The sequence below is a fragment of the Diplotaxodon limnothrissa genome, linkage group LG3 (genome assembly GCF_057381915.1).
Source record: "Diplotaxodon limnothrissa isolate DT_005_m linkage group LG3, D_limnothrissa_male_GT1.1, whole genome shotgun sequence".
In the NCBI taxonomy this organism is placed as follows: Eukaryota; Metazoa; Chordata; class Actinopteri; order Cichliformes; family Cichlidae; genus Diplotaxodon; species Diplotaxodon limnothrissa.
In genome coordinates, this window is record NC_140598.1 from 40215523 (window position 1) to 40236647 (window position 21125).

Sequence of the window (21125 nt, forward strand, 5' to 3'; positions counted from 1 at the left end):
AAGACGTGAAGTGAAAATAAAATGGTTGCATTTGATTGTGTGTTTAATGATATTAAATTCAGATGTAATACAGTATTAATACAATTAAAAGTTAAGATAAATATTTATGGCTACACAAATCCTATATACTATTTTAATAACTACTACAGTATTTAAGAATTCATTCATGTATACAATATCTTTGTGAAAAACATTTAACAATATAAGGAGCAGAATCGAATAAATGACAGAAATGTCTAAAGCTGAAAAAACAGGAAGTGTTTTATTTTCCCCAAGGTTACACAGGAAATGTGTACAGATATTTCTGTAGTGACTTGCAGGGAGAAAATGTTGCATTTAAACATCACTGATGTGCATAAAGATTTACAGGGTTACCATAACATAGTTAACAGCTTTTACATACAGCAAACCAATCATAAAAAAAAAAAAATATATAGTTATACTCTCTCTCACTGAAAGAGGAAAAAAGTATATTAGCTTTGCATAAATCTACACAACATGCTTCTCTCTAACAGCAGCAAAGTACATGAAGCTGAAAACTGACATCCTTTCTGTTTCACATGACTTAAACAAGTGGAGCACACAACTGTAAACGTGCATCCGGTTAGCTAAAGAGTGAAATGTGGGTAATCCTATCTCCCTCTTAAAAATAACCAACATTTAGTAAACAAACGTCATGTTTTTGTTAGAATTACCTGAAACAAGCAGACTTCCTACCAACTTCTATACAACTAAAACCCTTCTGCAACCAGAGGAAAGAAAGCTCTTAGTTTTTTTTCTTATAAGAATATGTTCATGAGTGCTAATTACTCACATGAAAGTTTACATTTTAAACATGTCCACGAACTTGAGTCACTCGCCACCAAATCTCAACGACACGTGGTTTTGTTTGCACCTCTCATAAAAAAGGGAAAGAACACAAAAAAATCTAGTTATATTCATCCTTAACAGAGCCTTGAGAATTTCTGAGCGACATTCTCGAAGGCCTCCGTCGAAGATTCTGTTGATGTTTCTGGAAATAAAAGAAAGGGGAAAAAGGTGAGACCACTTGTATGTTTTTGTGCAGTCACTCGATTACAAAGCCTCAATAAGAAAGACCTTTAATCACTCATCTGCCTGCTTTCCTTAGTGTTCAGGCTCCCACTCTTTCCTTTACATCACTTCCTCTCTCTCACGCAGTAACTCAATGCTAACATCCTGGCTTCTGTCCAATCGCGTCCTTGACCACCTTCTATGAGCCAATCAGCCGCCCCTCTGCCTACTTTAAGTATCTAAATAAATCACATTCAGTTCCTTCAGATGATCTTTCCTTATTGAATTGAGTTTGTGGGTACCTTCAGGTTCTCCTGGTGTTTCTGGCTTCTGCAGTGGAGGTCCTTAGCATTTTGCTCATCCAGGTAGAAAATGGAGCAGAGGTTACAGAAAAGCCCCATTTTTTGGACAACATGCTCATCACCTAAGAAGACCAGAAGCATACAAAATAACTTAAGAGAGAAAAGAAAGACTTGAAATTGACGTCATTATTTTATGTTTCGTTCTCACCAAGGGACGCGTCAGCATCCAAGTTGTCTGTGATGCGAGGAGACTGAGAACAAGATCGCTTTGCTTTGGGTTCAATAAGTGCTCTCCTTCGTTTACGGACAGCTAAAGAAAAGGAAAACAACTAATAAATGATAAATGATGACTGAAAATTAAACTGTACCTACTCCAATAACAAGTTTATATTTTTACTTCTCTAGTTACAGCTGCTCGAATGTCTTGAATTGTCGATCAATCAAAGTTTTATTCGTCACATGCAGGTTGCCCTGCAGTGAAATAGGACCCCCCCCCGACCTTACACATATAGCATAAACATTACATGGGGATACAGGTCGGAGATTGGTAGAATCAGAGAAAAAAAAAAAAAACATTGAAATGTACACTACAGTGGGGAAAGTACAAGAGGAAAAAAAGAGACCCCTACTCATGCTGTGCTTCCATGGTAGGACAGCATGAGAACAGGAAACAAAAAAACTCCTCTGCACAAAGAGCACATAAATGTCCACAGCACAACATTATGAAGACATGACAAGCTACAGGGGTGGGTGGGGGGTGAGGAGTAATCCGAAGCGAACACAGCAGCCGCCCTGCACAGCGCTACCATTCCAGCGCGGCACAGAGACCCGCCGTGTTCCCTCGCAGGAAACAAGCATCGAAGGCGTTGGAAAGGGAGGGGGATGAGTGAGTGCCTATCAGTGTAAGTGTATGTGTGTGCGTGTCCATAGTTCAGCTGAGAGTGTCCTTCGGCCTATCAGGCTAAGTAAACAGTCCTCCAGCCAATCCAGGTGTCCTTGCATGGGATGGGAAGAATAGTCATCACACAGTCGTTATCAGGGAGTTGTTTTGGTGGGCTCCAGCCTCGGGCCTGAGCAGCTGGCGCCGTGGTGTCCAAATGTTGAATATTGTTGATTTCTCCTTTATGCGAGCAGCTCCGAATTTAGCACTCTGACACTGGTCTCTCGATCTCCCGTTGGAGAGCCGCGAGCCTCCCCATGATGGTATCAAACTTCTGTTCCGTGGTGTTATCATTCTTTTGATTCTGAGACCCCACAGCTGCAGTGAGCCGTTCTGCGATGTGATCCAACTTTCGCTCAAGGGTGTCAATATGAGCAGGCCCCTCTCTGATGTATCCCATCATACGCTCAGTGGTGTTAGTTTGAGCCTTCACGGCAGCTGTAAGCGTCTCCAAGGTGTTAACCATACTGCGTTCGGTGTGAGAGGTCGCGCCTCGACCCATCGCTTCAATTCCAGCGGTCAGCCTTGGGGGGGTTTGAACAGCTGGTTCCGCTCTCTTATTTCTCCGATAAGTCAGGGCCAAGCCAGCTCCGATCAGCAAGAACCCTGTTATCATGGTTCCGAATAGGTAGATATCTTCAGCGTCCTCGATAGACAGTCCCGCCAGGCACAAGATCCTCCAGGTCTGCCACCCGTCCATCGTGTATCCGGCAGGGAAAGTCTCTCCAGGGCACTCAGGCTCTCCCGAGCCCAGACTTCTCGTTGAGAAGAGGGTGTCAATAGCATTCAGAGACCAGTTGATCAAATCCATAATTCTCTTTTAGGTTTTAGAGAACGACAGTGAGAGACTGTTCCAGGGAAAGTAATGCACACAAGACAAGACAAGGACACAAGAGGCTAAGCAGGGAAGATAAGGGTGAGGAGGAGAGGAGAAAAAGTGCGACCGCCTTCACTGAGAGCCAAGAGAAGAAGAATATGTTGTAATATGTAATATGTATATGTAATATGATTAGTGACTTTTGATGGACAAACTTTAACTTCACAAGTTCCAGATTACAAATTGTGGCTGTCTTCTGACAGAGTGTGTTAGGAAAACCACAATATAGACACTGACTTGGATGCAGTTTTGCTCTATTCTAACAAATTCTAAGTGGAAAACAACCATCATCCACTTTAGTGAATCATATTGAAACATTTTGTTGGTTTAAAATCAGCACATTTTGAGGTAAAACAGCTTCTCGTACCTTTAACGTCACTACTGCTCGGTCCTTCCTGTGTCTGATTATCAAGACACTCAGGCTGTTGCTGTTGCCCAGCAGAGGCAGCATCAACATCGGGCTGGCTCTCTGGTTTCTCCTCTGTTTTTTGGCTGTCTGGTTTGTCGTCACTTGACAGTACAGATATGTTTTTGTCCAGTGACGAGGACTCGAGTGAAGCGGCAGACAGTGATTCTGTTTCTGCATCTTCTCTCTCGTGTGTTGCGACCCCTTTTTTCCCTCTAACAGATTTTCTCACTGCAGGAAAAGAAAAAGAAATACTTGAGATTTACAATTTAGTCCTCTGACCAGATTGTACAGTTTTGTGCACATTCTTAGTGGCAGCAGTCTTCAGGAACAGTTCTCCAGGCTTCTTGATGAACATTCAAAGCTCTTCTTCAGATCTGGACTGCCTTTAGATCAGGGGTGTCAAACATAAGGCTGAAGGCCCAGAATCTTTTTTTTTTTTTTTTAAAATAAAACTGTGACTTGTATTATGTGTCTGTGGTCTGGGAGAGAGTCCTGTAACTGTCTCCCTGCAAAATACAGTATATAATGACCAATGTTGGGCAATTAATTATACAGTTACTTCTTCAAAAAAGTTACTGAGTTTTGCAAACAACAATGTTTTTTGCAGCTGTTTACCTAAAAATGCAGCCAATGCGGTTTTTTAAACAAACCTTTCAAACAATTTACATAACAATCAGCTGTTCTGCATCTAATTTAATGCCACACAAATTATTTGTGCCACTCCAAAAAATAATTTCTGTCCACTATGAGATAAAGGAGAACAAGCCTGATACCTGCAGGCCTGGCAACAGGAGATGTATCACTCCTGTAACATCGCATTGTTCTGACACACACAACAAAACTTTTGACTACACTACACACTAACTACACAAGATTTGCGCTAAACGCTGCAAATCTCTCACATCTCAAAACACCGCCGTCACTCCTAAAACTTCCTCCCGTTTCTTAACAACTAAATGCCATGTTTTGATTGGTCGACATGGTACATTTTTTGACCAATGGGAAAGGGTGGGGTGTTTTGGTTTTGTTTTAGCTCACAGGCTTTCGAGCGTTTTCCTTATAAAACGCAGTTTTTACCGTTTCTTCCCGCAGTAAATCTAAACAACGGTAGTATTCAGGAAGAAAACCAAACATTGCAGATTTTTTTTATCATAACTCTGGTTTTACGTGGCCTATCAACACAATTTAAAAACTGTCCACACTTTTTCCGTCAATTGTTCCGTCTCTCCTGCTCACATCTCCAATGTTTGTACACGTTGTCATTAACGTGGCTTCACTCCACATCAGCCACGCCGCTTTGCTAGCTAAAACACCGGTGTCGGCACATATTTAATTTAATTTCAATTCAGGTTAGAATTTTTTTTGTGTGTGCGCAACGCAGATTTTCTCTGCGCAGAGACACGTGCGCAGCTTAGAGGGAACATTGCTTTTAACTGTATTTAAATAGGTTTCACAGAGTCTCCTGCTGATAAAGACTCCCTCACAGTCATTCATACTACACAAAAGTAATTAACTAAGAGATAAATAATTAAATGACAGAAAAGTCTTGTAAAAGCTAAGATATCCACCGTCACTCTGTAGGAGCTTCTGACTCTGAAGTAGACTTCCTGTTTCCCCCACTGTGTTCCTGTCAGTTATTTTCAGGTTTTACTCTTCCCTCTATAACTGACGTATCTAATCATATTTAACTAACACAGTGGGAAGAGGGTCAAGTTGACAGGTGGATAATTTAGATTTTTTTTTTTTAAAGCCTGTCTTCCCTCGTTAGCTCCTCTCATAACCAGTATTATCCGTTCCTCCCTTAAAATTGGAATGGTCCCTTCATGTCAGAAAAAGGCTTCTGTTATTCCAACTCTCAAAAAGCCTGGTGCAGACCCCAAAAACTTTGATAGTCTTCGCCCTATATCAAATCTCCCCTTTATTTCAAAAAATTCTTGAAAAAGTTGTCGCCTCCCAGCTTCACTTACATTTCAATGACCATAATCTCTATGAACAATTTCAATCTGGTTTCCACCCCAATCATAGCACAGAAACTGCTTTGTTAAGGTCCACCAATGACCTTCTGATGGCAGCTGATTCTGGTCTACTATCCATCCTCATTCTTCTTGATCTTAGTATGATACCATTTCTCACAATATCCCCCTGAACCGGTTAGCATCCATTGTCATTCGTCATACCCATTTGCTTGGTTTGCCTCATATCTTTCAGACCGCACTCAGTTATATCCAATTTAAATCCCACTCTTCAAGTCTCTATCCTGTTTCTGCTGGTGTGCCCCAGGGTTTAGTATTAGAGCCTCTTTTATTCATTATTTACATGCTCCCTCCTGATCATATATTGCGAAAATATAATATAAATTACATATAAATATAAACAGAGCTTTCAGTCGCTCTGCTCCACGGCTCTGGAACTCTCTTCATCAAGCCATAAGAAATATAGACTCTCCTCCCGTATTTAAGTCACAGCTCAAAACACATCTGTTCAAACTGGCTTATTCGCTTTAGTAGTGATTTTATCTGTTGTCAAGTTCTGTTTTGCAATTTTAACTTATTTTATGTATTTTATGACTATTGCTCCTTTTAATTTTGTTCTTTTGTAAGGCGCCCTCAAATAAAATGCAGTATTATTATTATTAATACAAGGTCCAGTTTTTCCAAAGACTACAATAGAAATGTTATCCACGGTACATTTTCTGTGAATTACACATCTATCATGTAGTTTCATGGGTCCAGCCCACTTAACATCAAAGTGAGCTGTATGTGCCCCATGATGAAAAAGGAGTTTGACACCCACGCTTTAGATGATCCCACATTCCATTAAAGCTTGAGTTCTGGTGAAGCCAATCCGTGACTGATAGTGTTCCACCATGTGTTTTTCTACCCAGGTATGATTTTACTGCCGTGTGTCTGTAACCATTGTCATGCTGTCGTGAAGCTGTTTCCAATTTGTTGATTGACAGCACTACATGGCATTAGATTACAACTGGCTCATCACATGACTAAGGTTCCTTTTTTTGTCCTTGAATGATTCATAAGTCAGTGTTAAGTGGCTTAACAAACAAACAACAACAAAAACATTCCTCTGAAAATGCTCAGGTATAAAGACTGGACTGAAAATCAGTGAATAAAAGCAGCTGAAGTCAAAAGAAAAACTTTGAAAGACTAGGGAACATTTCCTCAAGATTATTTAACAAAGTAACAAAGTATGAAGAAATGAGAAGTGGCTCAATATTTCTGCACAATTATGTAAACCAGAAAGCTGTGCTTGTGTTACCAGGGATCTGTCTAGTCCTCTTCCTGGCTTGGCCACTTGTCCTGGTTCTAATGGCTTTCTTGTCCTTGTCTTCATCTCTTTTCAAGTTCACATTCTCCTCTAATATGAGATACAAAAACAAAGACTCACATTAATGCAAAACAGTTTGCCATTTTCTTTCTTAGTAAATTTAGGAGTAAACTTTACAAGATTCACACAACAGACTAGTACACAATGCTTTCCATTTAAAAAAAAAAATCTATAGTGATAATAATCTGCCAATCAAAACACACCAAAATCAAACTGTCTTGGCTAACAAAGCATGTAACGGGTGATAGATTTGTCTTTAATAGTGTGTCTTACCTTTAATTTTAAATTTCTGTTAGGCTGTAAGCAGATGTCAGTTTATTTGCACCTTAAAATAATTAGTAATTTAGCTTTTATGGTTAGAGTTCCATTATACTGGAAACCTTTAGCTGTTAACACAATCCATTTCACCTGGTTTATGTCTTATCTGCTTTAAGATGTGCTGCTCCTTCTATCAATGAAGGCACCACTGTTTATGCCTGCTTATCATACCTACCATGTACAAACAGTCATGTGAAACGAAGTTTACACGAGACTTTGTGCTGTCCTTTGAAAAACTATGGTAAATGGCCTGTATTTGTATAGCACTTAGTCCCCAAGGACCCCAAAGCGCATTACACTACATTCAGTCATCCACTCATTCACACACACTGGTGATGGCCAGCTACATTGTAGCCACAGCTGCCCTGGGGTGCACTGACAGAGGCAAGTCTGCAGAACACTGGCACCACCGGGCCCTCTGACAACCACCAGTAGGCAACAGGTGAAGTCTGTCGGAGCCGGGGCTCGAACCCGGCAACCTTACACAATCAAACTGCCAACTGCCACGATCACCCTATGTACAGTCCATGTTTCAATCGCTTCTATAACCAGCTTTAGCTAAACTGAAGGAATCATTTTCTTTGTGACTTCATCAGTCTCTCACATCGTTGTGGGAAAAATTTGGCCCACACCTCTGTTGCTTCAGTTTATTGAGGTTGGGGATACACATTTACGCACAGCATTCTTAAGGTCCCAAACCAGCATTCCAATCAGGTTGAGGTCTCGACAGGACTGGGCAATTTCAACACCTTGATTCTTTTCTTTGTCAGACATACAGAGGAGTTCATGGTTGACTCTGGGAATGCAATGTGCCCAAGGTTTATAAAAGAAACCCAAAGGTGTTTAAAGGACATTATTCCACAGGTTTGTATGGCTTCTTCAGATGTAACTTGACCATGCACCAGAGCAGCAAACTAAACTTTAGTAAAGGAGGTCACGCCTGCTGATGATTAATTAATCAACTGACTCTAATTAGAAACCTGTTGCCTGCTGCTAATTTATGACATTTTTTATGGAAGCAGTAAGAAGACTAACACAAACCTGCATTGTCATCACGTTTGCGTTTATTAGATCTTGAGATTTTCTGAGCCTCCTTTTTGACACCCTTCTCATTCTCATCATGCACTGCTTCATTCACATTTGACAAAGTCTAAAAAGAGAAAACCAAAATGTTTGGCATCAAGATTTATGTTATCAGAACAAAGATTTCTCGAAGAAAGAAAAATGTTTGCAACAGTTTAAATGCTAACATTACCTCTTGGTTTAAGGACTTCACTGACTGGCTATCTGGGTTGAGTTGGCAGACCTCATGTCCCTCCTCCTCTTCTTCACCAATCTCATCCAATGTGACAAACTCCTGCAGCTCATCCTCCGTAATCTCCCTATTCCACTCTTCTCCCTCCAAAAAACCTTTGTCTCCACCCTCATCTGCCCCCACCTCATCCAGAGTCACTAGCTCAGATGTGTCATCCAAAAAAGTTTTCTCAATATATTTCCTTGGTCTTTCCAACGTTGTGTTTTCTGAAGTTGCAGGTCGATTATTCCTATCATCATCTTCCACAGGGTGTATTTCATAGGTAGAGTCTTCCCTTAAGTCTTTTATCAAGGCATCACTCTTTGTTGTTGGTGTCTTCTCGGTCGGTGGCGTTGTCTCCTCATTTTCTGTATTTTTCTCAGGATCCTGTTTCTGGGAATGTACAGCCCATGTGGTTCTCCTTCTTGCTGTAGTCTTGTCTTTTGTTGGGACTTCTTTAGCCGTTCTTTCCTTTCTCCCACTGGTAGATTGTTCTGTAATGGCTGAATTGCTGTTGTCAGTCTCTACCGCTTCTGGCTTTTTAGATTGTTCTGTGTATGTCAGTTTGTCCTTTTTGTATCCTCTAGCAGACCTTCTACTATCAGACCTTTCTGCAGTAAAAGCATCTTGAATTGGTTCATCTTTATCAAAGTTTACTTTCCCATGAATGATCTTTTCAGTGTCCTTGAGAATATTTCTGTCTTTTTCTGTATTGCTTTTCTTTGTCTCATATTTTTTCTCCATCTTGTCCTCTTTTATTGGTAATTTCCCCTCCTCTTCACTTTTAGATGTTCTGGACCTTGATCCACTCCTCCTTGTTGGTCTATCATCTCTTTTAGGTTCATTGGATTTATCTGTTCTTTTTTCCTTGTTGTCTGCCTCCAATTTGGTCTCTGTGGTTGCTGGCTCATCTTCCACAGAATCAATTACCTGGTAAGCTTCTTCCTCTTCTTCTGTGGCTTCTTTAGATACTTGGGTGCCGAGGGTTTCAAATTTTTGGTTATCATCTTCTATTTCAGTCAGATCATCAACTGAATCCAGTATCTCAAATGCTTCAGTAGCATCTGTTGAAGTTTTTTGGATGTCTTGACATTCAATGTACTGTTTTATTTCATTTCGGATTGTGGATTTTATATCGTCTAAAATCTGATAACCTTCCCCATGCAATGTGTGGCTTTGTTTAGGTCCTGAATACTTGGTTTTAGCACAGCCATCTTGATTTCCATCGTCATCCAGCTGTTCTTCTGTTTGATCATCAACTGAATCAATGACTTGGTAAGTTTCACCATCTTCCTCCTCCTCCTCAATACATTTTCCGACATAATCCCCTGCCGCAATGCCCTCTCCTGACACGTTGTGGTCAGACTTTGCTGTTGCACACTCTGTGTTTTTTTTCTCTGATTCATTAGAATATTGAATCTTTACAGATGCCTCAATATCTGATGTTGATGCCATCTCTGACAAATGGGTCTTGTGGCCTGAGGATACAGTGTGTGGTCTTCTGGCTGAGGATTCTGTCTTGTGTGGCTGTGCTCTGCGAAAAGGCGATGCATGAATTTCGACAGGCAGCGAAGAAGAGAATAAAGGGGTCTTAGTGGCCTGAGCAGATTGCATAGATGTGGTATTGAATTTGGTTGGTTCAGATGAGCCTTTTTGTTTTTTTGGTGAGTCAGTGGTCAAGCCTAAAGACAGGGTGCTTTTCTCTGAAGCTTCAGTGGGCTTGGATTCAGAAGATAAAGCAGCTGAGTTCTTAGACTGTTTCAAGGATCTTGTTGAGATCTTCTTGGCAGAAGATGAAACATCTGAGTTTTGTCTTTTTCTTTTCTTTCTGGAGATCTGCTCAGATGAGAAGGTGCCTTGGTTGTCATCCACATCCTCAACAATTTCATCAACAGTGACAAAACTCTCAAAATTCTGCTCATCAAAAAGCTGAGCGTCTGAAGAAATAGAATAATCATTATAACTATCAGTTGAATCCAGTATCTCAAAGGTTTGTTGTTCAGTACCCTCTTTTACAGTGTTGTCTCCCTCTTCAAGAGGCTGTTTTTTACCTTCTGCAATTAAGCCAGCATCTTTGGAGGCTTTGGATGATTCCTTCAAAAGCGTTATTTCATCTTTCCCCTTGATTCCATCTCCCCTGCTCTCTGCTTCATTTTTGTCACAAATGTCCACTACCAGAATCAAATCTTCAGACAGCTGCTTTACTGTAAAACTTTCATTTTTGGCCAAAGGATTGGACTCTTGAACTGTAGTTATTTGGTGTCTGATATCATTGTCTAGCACTTTGCGAGAAGCATCCAATTCAATTTCACTGCACTCTTTTAAACATGCGTCATCATCATTAACACTGTCCAAGACCTGAAAGCCTCCTTCATGTAATTCTTGGCCTTGCTCAGGTCCAGGTGTCTGACTTATCTCCGACTCAATAGTTTCCCCAGCAATGCCTTTTATTGAAACTTTGTGGTTTGAGATCGTTTTGACATTAGAAGACAACCTGCTTTTCAAAGTGGATTTCCTTGTCTTAGATGAGGAAGGTGACAAAGAAATCTTGAAGCCTTTCAAGGATTTTAATGAGGTTTGTTCGGCAGAGGATAACACATCTGTGCTTTGGTCCTCCCCCGAGTCATCGAAAATCTCATCAACAGTGACAAAATTCTCAAAGTTAAAATTTTGCTCATCAAAAAGGGTGGTATCTGAAAAGACTTGGTCATCGATGCGATCATTAGCCGAGTCCAGTGCCTCAAAGCCTTCTTCTTCAGTACTATCTGGTGAAGCTTCTTTGATGCTTTGATGTTTAACATTTGTCATTTGGCCAGAGTCTTTGCAGGTTTCTCCTGAAAGCATCTGTTGTTCTTTTTCTTTCCCCCACCTTCCATCGCCCCTGCTCCTTGAAGCTTGATTCTTACTTTTGTCCAGCACTTCGTTTCTCTCAGCCAAATCTTCAGCAACAGATTTATCAGAATTATCTACTTGAATCACATGCTCCTCGGACAGCTGCATCAATGTGGAACCTTCATCTTTAACTGTTTGAGTGGCCTCTTGGACTGTTGCTGTTCGGTCTTCAGTTACACCGTCTAGTGCTTTGAAAGGCACATCTATTTCCATTTCACCAAACTCCTCAGGACTTTCATCTTCAATACTGTCCAAGACCTTATAGCCACCTCCAAAGAATTTCTGGCCTTGCTCAAGAGCAGATGACTGGCTTGACTTTGACTCAACAATTTTCAAAGCAATGCCATTGGCTGAAAGTTTGTGGTCAGATGTTACCACTAAACTCTCTGTTGGTTTTGCTTGTTCTTCATTTGGCTGACAAGTCTCAACTCCACTTAGAGCTGCTTTTGATGCACAGGTCCTAAAACCTGAATACAAAACTTGCAATGCTCTGGCTGGAGATTTTGGGTTACTTGATGCTGCTTTTTCCACAGAGGAGGCAGGAGTTTCCATAGCCATACATAAACTGCTCCTCGCAGTGGCTTTCATTGACTTGGATAAGGAATGTGAGAAAGAAGAATAAGTTGCTGAGCTCTTGGAGTCTTTCAGGGATCTTGTAGAAGTCTGCTTTACAGGAGATGAAACATTTGAACCTTGCCTTTCACTTTTCATTCTAGAGTTCTGTTTAGATGAAGCCGTGCTTGGGTGGTCTAAGGCCATATCTTCCACATCATCAACAATTTCATCAACAATTTCATCAACAGTGACAAAGTCCTCCAAGTTGAAATTTGGCTCATCAAAAAGATTGGTGTTTGATGAGGCATGGTCATCAGTATGATCATCAGTTGAATCTAATATCTCAAAGGTTTCATGATCAGTACTATCTGATGAATTGTCTTTCATGTCTCTGTTGTCAGCATCTTTGGACGCTTTGCAGGATTCTTCTGAAAACATTTCTTCCTTTTCTTTTCTTCTTCTATCTTCTGTTTGGCCTCTCGGGTTTTGGTTGCTACTTGTAATTGACATTTCAATTTTATCAGCTGCATCTAGAACTGTAGATTTATCAGAATTTTCCATTATCTGAATCTTGTTTTCCTCAACCTCTCTTTTCTCTGCTGAGTCTTCATTTTCAACCAGACGATCATCCTCTTGATTGGTAGCTACTTGGTGTTTAGAAACCCCATGTAATAGTTGGACAGAAGCATCCAATCCAATTTCACTCCATTCCTTTGAACAGGTTTTGACTGCATCTGTATCGCTCTCCATGACTTGACTGTCCAACTTATGCAGTCTATGGCCTTTCTCAGGTCCAGGTGACTGCCTTGACTCTGACTCAACAGAACTTGTTTCTTTGTGCAGCTTATATGTGTCAACCGATGTCTCAGCTTCTGCTGCTGATGCCATCTTTAATGAATGCGCCCTGCAATCTGAGGATGAAGTATGCAGTGCTCTGGCTGGGGACTTTAACTTGCTTGGGTGTGTTTTCCTACAAGTTTCAAAAGACTGAGAAGATGAGGAGGTAGAGGTCTTAAAGACATTAGAAGACAAATTTCCTTTCACTGTGATGTGAGTTGGCACGGGTGAGGAAGAAGAGGAGGCAATGTGAGAGCTCTGCCTTTCTCTTTTCCTTTCAGAGTTCTGCTTATGAGAAGAGCGGCTTTGGTGGCTGAAGGCTGCTTCTCCCGTGTTGTCACCAATTTCATCAACAGTGACAAAGTCCTCTAAACTGAAATTTAGCTCATCAAAAATATGTGTTTCTGAAGAAACATGGTCATCAGTGTCATCATCAATTGAATCCAATATCTCAAAGGTTTCTTGTTTAGCACAATCTGCATCGCATGACATGTCTTTGTTGACTTGTTCTTCAACATTTAGGATTTGGCCCAAATTTTCGAGGGCTTTAAAAGACCTCTGCATTTCTCCTTGTGTTTGTATGGTTGTTCGAGCTCCCTTGATCCTTGGACTTTGGTTCGTTCTTGAATCTAACACATCCTTATCAGTGGCATCTTCTTGAGAGTCCTCTTTAACTACAGATGCTTGGTCCTCGGTAACACTATCCATCACCTGGTAAGAGTTTCCTTGCTCTTGTACACACCCAGATAAATTGGTTTCAGTGCCATCTTGGCTTCCGTCTTCATTCATCTGTTCATCCAATTGATCCTCAATCGAGTCCAGGATTTGGTAATCTTCAAAGTCCTCCTCCTCAGGATACTTGCCAGAATAATAATTTCTGCATTCTTCTTCCGTCCTCTCCTTCGACTCTTTGAGTATGCCATTGTTAAAATCAATTTCTAGATTCGGTTTTTGGCTTGTCAACTCTAACCCCTGACTATGTGCAGCTGAATGTATAGCTAATGATGTTTCTGTTCTATTTGTCTCTGTAGTAATGCCCTCTGCTAACACTTTACCCGACTTCCCTACTGCACTTTCTTTGGGTTTTGCTTCTTCGTCTCTATGAAGCTGATATGTCTCTACTGTCACATCTGCTGCTGCTGCTGTTGATGAAGAAGGCTTACAGCTAACGGATGGAGAATGTAAGGCTATCTCTGGAGACTCTGGATTTTCTGGCTGTGCTGTTTGGCAAGGGAAGGGAGGAGTTTCAATAGATTGTAGAGAAGAAGAGACAGAGGTCTGGCTGACACTAGGAGATGAGCTGCTCGTCGAGTCGTTCAAGGGCCTTGTTGAGATCTGTTTTGTAGTGGTCGACACAACCAGGCTTTGGTTTTCTATTTCCACTCCGCAGGTCTGCTTAACCAGTTAAAGAGATGAGTTATTTTCAATTACATAACTGAGCTATTAAAAAAAAAAAAAAAAAAAAAAAAAAAAAAACAACTAATAAAAGGGACCACAGAAGACTGTCACTAATAAACTCTAAGATATATTATCATATCTAGGGATGGGTATGGTTTAGGTTTTATCCGATACCAGTACCAAACCGGTACTTTTGAAATGGTGCCAGTGCTTAAACGGTGCTCGAACCGGTGCTTAAAGAATGGAGAACACAAAATTGGTCCAAAAACCTCTCATGTTCAGCTGTTTTTTGTAAAAAGATAACAATGTTAGCCTTTTCAGCAGCTATAGGGGATTTATGGCATCACTCTTGGCTGGAAGCAGTGCTTAAACAATGGAAAAAACAAACTTTGTCCAAAAACCTCTCATGTTTAGCTGTTTTCCACTTTTTCTTTGGTCATTTTAGCCTTTTTGGCCAGGGTGAAGGGAGTATCTGCCATCAAACAAGAAGACAGCCGCATGTAGCTATGATGATGTTTGCTAGTTCACCTTACATGCATTAATGTAATAACGTGGTTAGCCTACTCAACGTAAATTAGACACGAACTACATTAAGCTACTCACGCAGGGAAGAACTGCTGTGTCTGCCATCATCATCCGTCATCATTTCTGCTACACTGGCAGGGCTAGAGGGCAGGACTCTAATCTTCGGGTTTTTGGGGGATGTTGCTAACCCCGGGTCCGATAACAGGCACCACACCCGCAGTAGATGTGCACGGTCTCGCGGCAAGCTATCAAATACGGCGCATTTCTCGGCTTTTAACAAAATGCTATACGTCGCCATGTGTTTCATCAGATTTGAGGAGTTACCTCCGTTGCACAGTATCACCTTAAAGCACTTGTTGCAGGCTGCTGAGTTTACATCTTTTGCTGTGAAGTACAGCCAGACTTTGACCGCTTCGCTTTGGGCATTTTTAATCTTTAGCTCTGCTCTAAAAGAACGTACGTACCTGGGCCCACCTACTACGCTCGCAAAGGTAAAATGATTGGCTGGAATCCAAAGTGTATGACATCTCAGGAAAAGAAAAAAGCACCGCAATGTGCGCTGCTTTTCGGTCTGGTTACTACCGGTGCCATTACCGGTACCCATCCCTAATCATATCATAGTTTAGTGGGTTTGATTCTATATACACTGTATGTTTATGCATATATGCAGACCAAATTTGAAGGTAGAAGTAAGGAACTCACCTTTTCTTCCATTTTCTCTTTACCCAAGTCACTTCTAGAGGTTGTTTCTCTCTTGCTGGGGCTCTAAAAAGATAAAGATTGCTTACTACTTTACTTCACAAAAATATGGCAGGTCATAGTTAGAACATTTTTGGCACTTTGCAAATACACTTTTTGCCAGATATTACCATTTTATCCACAGTCTGTGTCTTGGTTCCCTGAATCAATATGGGCTCGTCAGCATTAATATAAGGAAGTTCTTTGATCATTTCCTTAGACTTTGTCAGACTTCTGACTTGAGGAGCAGGGGTAGAAGCAGCTGAAAAAGTTCTTCCATCAGCAGAGGTGACTGAAATTACTGGTGACCCTTCTTCCCCTACCCTCCCTTCTGCCTTCTCTACATCCTGACTCGCCTGAAGAGCAACGGTGGATGTTATAATCTCAGTTCCTGGTTTATCACTGGCTTCTTCCATTTCTTGGTCACTTGTTGCACTTTGTCCTGCTGTGAGAGACTTAGAAATGTTCGAACTAACTGATACTGCTGGTTGAGCAGAACCAGAGGTACTTGTTTGCTGAAGAGTTTGCTCCCCTTTATCAGAAAGAGAAGACTGTGCTCCACTTATCACAGTCGGGAACTTAACATCTGTGGTGTCCAGTTCAAGATTTACTTTAATCTCACTGGAGTCTTGCAGACGCTGTTTTAGGCTCTTCAAACTAAAATCAAAAGCAGAAAATCTTTGTTAGTTGTCCACAAAAAACAAGTTTGTTTTCACAAAAATGGTTACACATAACATGTTACAAAACAGAGAAAGAAACAAATATCATTTCCAATTTTTTGTTCAGCAGTTATTAGCTTAAGACACATTTACATAAACTGCCTGTTTTGTTTCTCCACATCTTTTAGAGCCAGTTCATTATAAAAATTAGAGAAAAAACAAAAAACAACGCACCCCCCCCAAAAAAACCCAACAGGAAACCATACTTTGGCAAAATAATATGAGCCTATTATTTTTTCGTCAAACCAAGAATCCGAAAACCCAAAATGTTTAGTATTAGAACTGTTTTAACTTCTACAGGAGAAGCTGCACCCAGATTCAGGAATTGTCATATTAGAAAGAGAAATACTCACGTTTCAATGCGACGAACTTTTTTCCTGTATAGAGGATAAAAAAGGAGATGGTCTAAGGGTCTATTTTCATAACAAATAAATACGTAATTTATTCTAATAATTTATTCATCTCTTCCCCTATTTTAGTGAAAGTCATACCAAATTACATTCGTAGATAAATGTTCATTTGAAGCAATCTTCTCCAACACCTCTGTTACAAGACTAGATTCTGCCATCTCAATGTAAATCTGAGAATAGAAATAGTCATAAGAAAAGCCCAAAGACAAAAAGGAAAACGTTTCTTAAAAAGTGATAATAGACATTAACAATTCTTATTTTTTTAAACTCGTTCATGCTTTAGTTTACCCAAGCAAAGGTGCAGTATGAACTACAATATGACTGAACATGAAACGCATACATAGATGGGAACATAGATGCAAAATTTATGCTATAGCGATCCTGACTGAAATACAGTGGGATGCAAAAGTTTGGACAACCTTGTTAATAGTCATTATTTTCCTGTATAAATCGTTGGTTGTTACAATAAAAAATGTCAGTTAAATATATCATATAGGAGACACACACAGTGATATTTAGGAAGTGAAATGAAGTTTATTGGATTTACAGAAAGTGTGCAATAATTGTTTAAACAAAATCAGGCAGGAGCATAAATTTGGGCACTGTTGTCATTTTATTGATTCCAAAACCTTTAGAACTAATTATTGGAACTCAAATTGGCTTGGTAAGCTCAGTGACCCCTGACCAAAATACACAGGTGAATCCAATAATAAGAAAGAGTATTAAAGGGGGTCAATTGTAAGTTTCCCTCTTTTAATTTTCTCTGATGAGTAGCAACATGGGGGTCTAAAAGCAACTCTCAAATGACCTGAAGACAAAGATTGTTCACCATCATGGTTTAAGGGAAGGATACAAAAATGTCTCAGAGATTTAAGCCGTCTGTTTCCACTGTTAGGAACATATTGAGAAAATGGACGACCACAGGCTCAGTTCAAGTTAAGGCTCGAAGTGGCAGACCAAGAAAAATCTCAGATAGACAGAAGCGACGAACAGTGAGAACAGTCAGAGTCAACCCACAGACCAGCACCAAAGACCTACAACATCATCTTGCAGCAGATGGAGTCACTGTGCATCGTTCAACCATTCAGCACACTTTACACAAGGAGATGCTGTATGCGAGAGTGATGCAGAGGAAGTCTTTTCTCTGCCCACAGCACAAACAGAGCCGCTTGAGGTTTGCTAAAGCACATTTGGAATAAGGTGCTGTGGACTGATGAAAGTAAAATTTAGTTATTAGGGCATAACAAGGGGCGTTATGCATGGAGGAAAAAGAACACAGCATTCCAAGAAAAACACCTGCTACCTACAGTAAAATATGGTGGTGGCTCCATCATGCTGTGGGGCTGTGTGGCCAGTGCAGGGACTGGGAATCTTGTGAAAGTTGAGGGACACATGGATTCCACTCAGTATCAGCAGATTCTGGAGACCAATGTCCAGGAATCCGTGGCAAAGCTGAAGCTGCGCCGGGGCTGGATTTTTCAACAAGAAACACTACTCAAAACCCACAAAGGCATTCATGCAGAGGAACAAGTACAACGTTCTGGAACGGCCATCTCAGTCCCCAGACCTGAATATTACTGAAAATCTGTCTTGAGTTAAAGAGAGCTGTCCATGCTCAGAAGCCATCAAACCTGAATGAACTAGAGATGTTTTGTAAAGAGGAATGGTCCAAAATACCTTCAACCACACATTGGAACCTACAGGAAGCGTTTAGAGGCTGTAATTTCTGCAAAAGGCGGATCTACTAAATATTGATTTCATTTCTTATTTTGTGGTGCCCAAATTTATGCACCTGCCTGATTTAGTTTAAACAATTTTTGCACGCTTTCTGTAAATACAATAAACTTCATTTCACTTCTCAAATATCACTGTGTGTGTCTTCTATATGATATATTTAACTGACATTTTTTATTGTAACAATCAACGATTTATACAGGAAAATAATGACTATTAACAAGGTTGCCCAAACTTTTGCATCCCACTGTAAGTAAAACCGTTAATGCAGTCATGCAACTGAAAACACAGGGAGGAGGGGGGGGGGGGGGTGTAGGTGTGTGTCGTACCCTGTTAGCAAGTGGCAAGAATCTGACAAAAGAACCACTGAATACCACCACTTGCATGACCATCATGATGAGGTCCACAGATGTCTCAGAGATCTCCACACAGATCAGCCGCTCCTCCAGAGGCTCTGAATCTGGAACATGCTGAAAAACAATGAAAAGCTGCTGTTAAGGAGCAGGAAATAGAAAAACTTTTTTTGGATGACTACAGATATAATTAAGTGATAGCTTACTTACAATATTGCTCCATTTCATCAGATTTCTGTACATGACCTCCTACAAAAAGATGTTAAAAGATATTGTCACACACATTGCTATTCTGTAAATTCAATTATCCAACTCATAAACTGTATGCAGTAAACAGCATACAGTTTTAGAAAATGTATAAATTATGTGACTATATCAAACATTTTGAAAAATTATCCAACCAAAATTGTAAAACACGTCCCTATCCCAAAGGTATAATTAAATTTTATTTATATAGTGCCAAATCACAACAGCTGCCTCAAGGTGCTGTAAGGTACATTGCATTACATTTTAAGGTATTTTTTAAGTCATAAATCAAAACATAACATCAAACAGCTTCACAATAGTACCGCAATGTGGGTAAAATTCGGAGCAGAGCATAACGAGTAAATGCACCGGATGAAAGTCAAACTAATTTGCGTCAAACGCCAAATTGAACAAGTGGGTTTTAGGTGCGATTTAAACAATTGAATAGACTCAGACGTAAGGACATCAACTGGGAGATTGTTCCAGAGTCCCCTTTGGGTGGAGCAATGTTTGGCACAGTGTGTTTTGGGGTTTAAAAGCCACAGAAACACGGTATCAAGAAAAAAAAAAAAAAAGTGTCTCAACTGTTCCGATACTCCTGACACACACCAGATCAACTAAAGGTTTTCGCTTAGGCAGCGGTTGTCCTTCTCTCCTGGATTGGCTGGAGCTTCCTAGCTTTGACAAAAGTCCAGATAGGATAACCACATTTACTCAGGGCCTTCTTAATGTGATGTTCTTCTGCTTTCCTGGCTGCTTTGTCTGTGGGGATGGTGTTCGCTCTGTGTTGTAGCGTCCCAATGACACCTAATTAATCCTTGGTCCACCCCAAGGATCAGGTCCCCCGACACAAACAGAGTAACATAGTGTACGCTGTCAAGTGCCAGGAGGAGTGCCAGGATTTATAAATCGGGGAAACCATACAACCTCTGGCAAAGCGGATGACACCACACAGAAGAGCTACCTCTTCTGTGTGGTGTCATCTGCAGTTTATTTACACCTATAGGCCAGTGGACACTCTTTCAATGACGAGGATGTACACATCCTGGACAGGGAGGAACGCTGGTTTGAGCGCGGAGTCAAGGAGGCCATTTACGTGAAAAGGGAAAGACCATCTCTGAATCGAGGAGGGGGCCTAAGGGTACATCTTTCGCCATCTTACAATGCTGTGATTGCAGCTACTCCCCAACTCTCTGTGAATGGTACTCATGGCCATTGATCAGTGGGCTTTGATCAGTGGTTGTTGATCAATGGTCATGAGAATTTGCATAATAATAATGAAGGAACCATTGTTCCTTCAGTGTATGGAACGCCAGGACTGCCATAATGAATTAATTAAATACACCATTAAATGATTAATTAAATGTGACAATAATTAATTAAAATTGGAATTAATTAAATAAATAGTTATGACACATGTAATTAATTAATTATTGACACATTTAATTCATTATTTATGTATTTCACATTTTAATTAATTATTGACACATTTAATTATTTAATGATATATTTATTTATTTCATTTTGGCAGTCCTGGCGCCTGGCTCTCATCTTGAAATAATTGTATCTGTCAGCCTCACCCATCAAACTCAGGGGGCGGGGTTAACGCTGCCCATGCAGCTTCTCTAACATTTGATTGGTTGCCGTGCAAAGTAAGTCAAAACAGGTCGATCCTAGATAATCGATTGCTTGTGTAGACTTGGGGCAGCCAGGTATCCCAGAATGCAGATCAAATCACAGGCAGCAATGGTGGTGGTGTAGTTTTAAAATACCCCGTTTTTCTGTCACCAGCTACACTTTTAACAGTGTTTTAGCCGCGAATGTCGCGACGTATGTCTGGTCAGGTTGTCAACATAGAACATGTTTGCAAAAGTGCTCAGATGTTTTCAGAGATTTCACTAGCTCTGCTAACAATTAGCATGCAGAGTGCACCCAGGGGGTTACGTTAACCGGTTTGTTTACATATTCCACTCTCCGTGTTCCACATGTTGCATTTGCAGATTCTCATTTTCACCGAACGATCGTCTCTTTCCGCCTGGTCTTGTGTCTCTGTGCTTCTGTAACATAAAGAACGAGCTGACATTTTTCTCACGAAGCCTGCGACCAGCTCAACAGACCCTCAGTTTACCTGCATGCATCCTCCTCCTCATCTGTCAGCTGTTTAACACCTGCTGCTAATTCAAGAAACACGCCTACGTTACCTG

The 21125-nt window shown here is 40.6% G+C and overlaps 1 protein-coding gene across 2 annotated transcripts in view; it reads right to left on the minus strand.

Moving 5' to 3' along the window:
• Nucleotides 1-345: 345 nt before the first annotated feature.
• The window catches only part of LOC146635831 (uncharacterized), a 49089-nt gene continuing 28309 nt past the window's right edge, over nucleotides 346-21125 (minus strand). For both annotated transcript variants that reach the window (XM_085349082.1, XM_085349081.1), the window contains exons 23-35: nucleotides 18886-18924; nucleotides 18652-18792; nucleotides 16670-16758; nucleotides 16532-16555; nucleotides 15591-16116; nucleotides 15424-15486; nucleotides 8476-14190; nucleotides 8262-8370; nucleotides 6834-6932; nucleotides 3519-3788; nucleotides 1543-1644; nucleotides 1335-1456; nucleotides 346-1012 (exon numbers count right to left, since the gene is read on the minus strand). In XM_085349082.1, coding sequence (XP_085205208.1) covers nucleotides 929-1012; nucleotides 1335-1456; nucleotides 1543-1644; nucleotides 3519-3788; nucleotides 6834-6932; nucleotides 8262-8370; nucleotides 8476-14190; nucleotides 15424-15486; nucleotides 15591-16116; nucleotides 16532-16555; nucleotides 16670-16758; nucleotides 18652-18792; nucleotides 18886-18924 — 7383 coding nt within the window. In that variant the 3' untranslated portion in view covers nucleotides 346-928. The remainder of the gene's footprint in view (nucleotides 1013-1334; nucleotides 1457-1542; nucleotides 1645-3518; nucleotides 3789-6833; nucleotides 6933-8261; nucleotides 8371-8475; nucleotides 14191-15423; nucleotides 15487-15590; nucleotides 16117-16531; nucleotides 16556-16669; nucleotides 16759-18651; nucleotides 18793-18885; nucleotides 18925-21125) is intronic.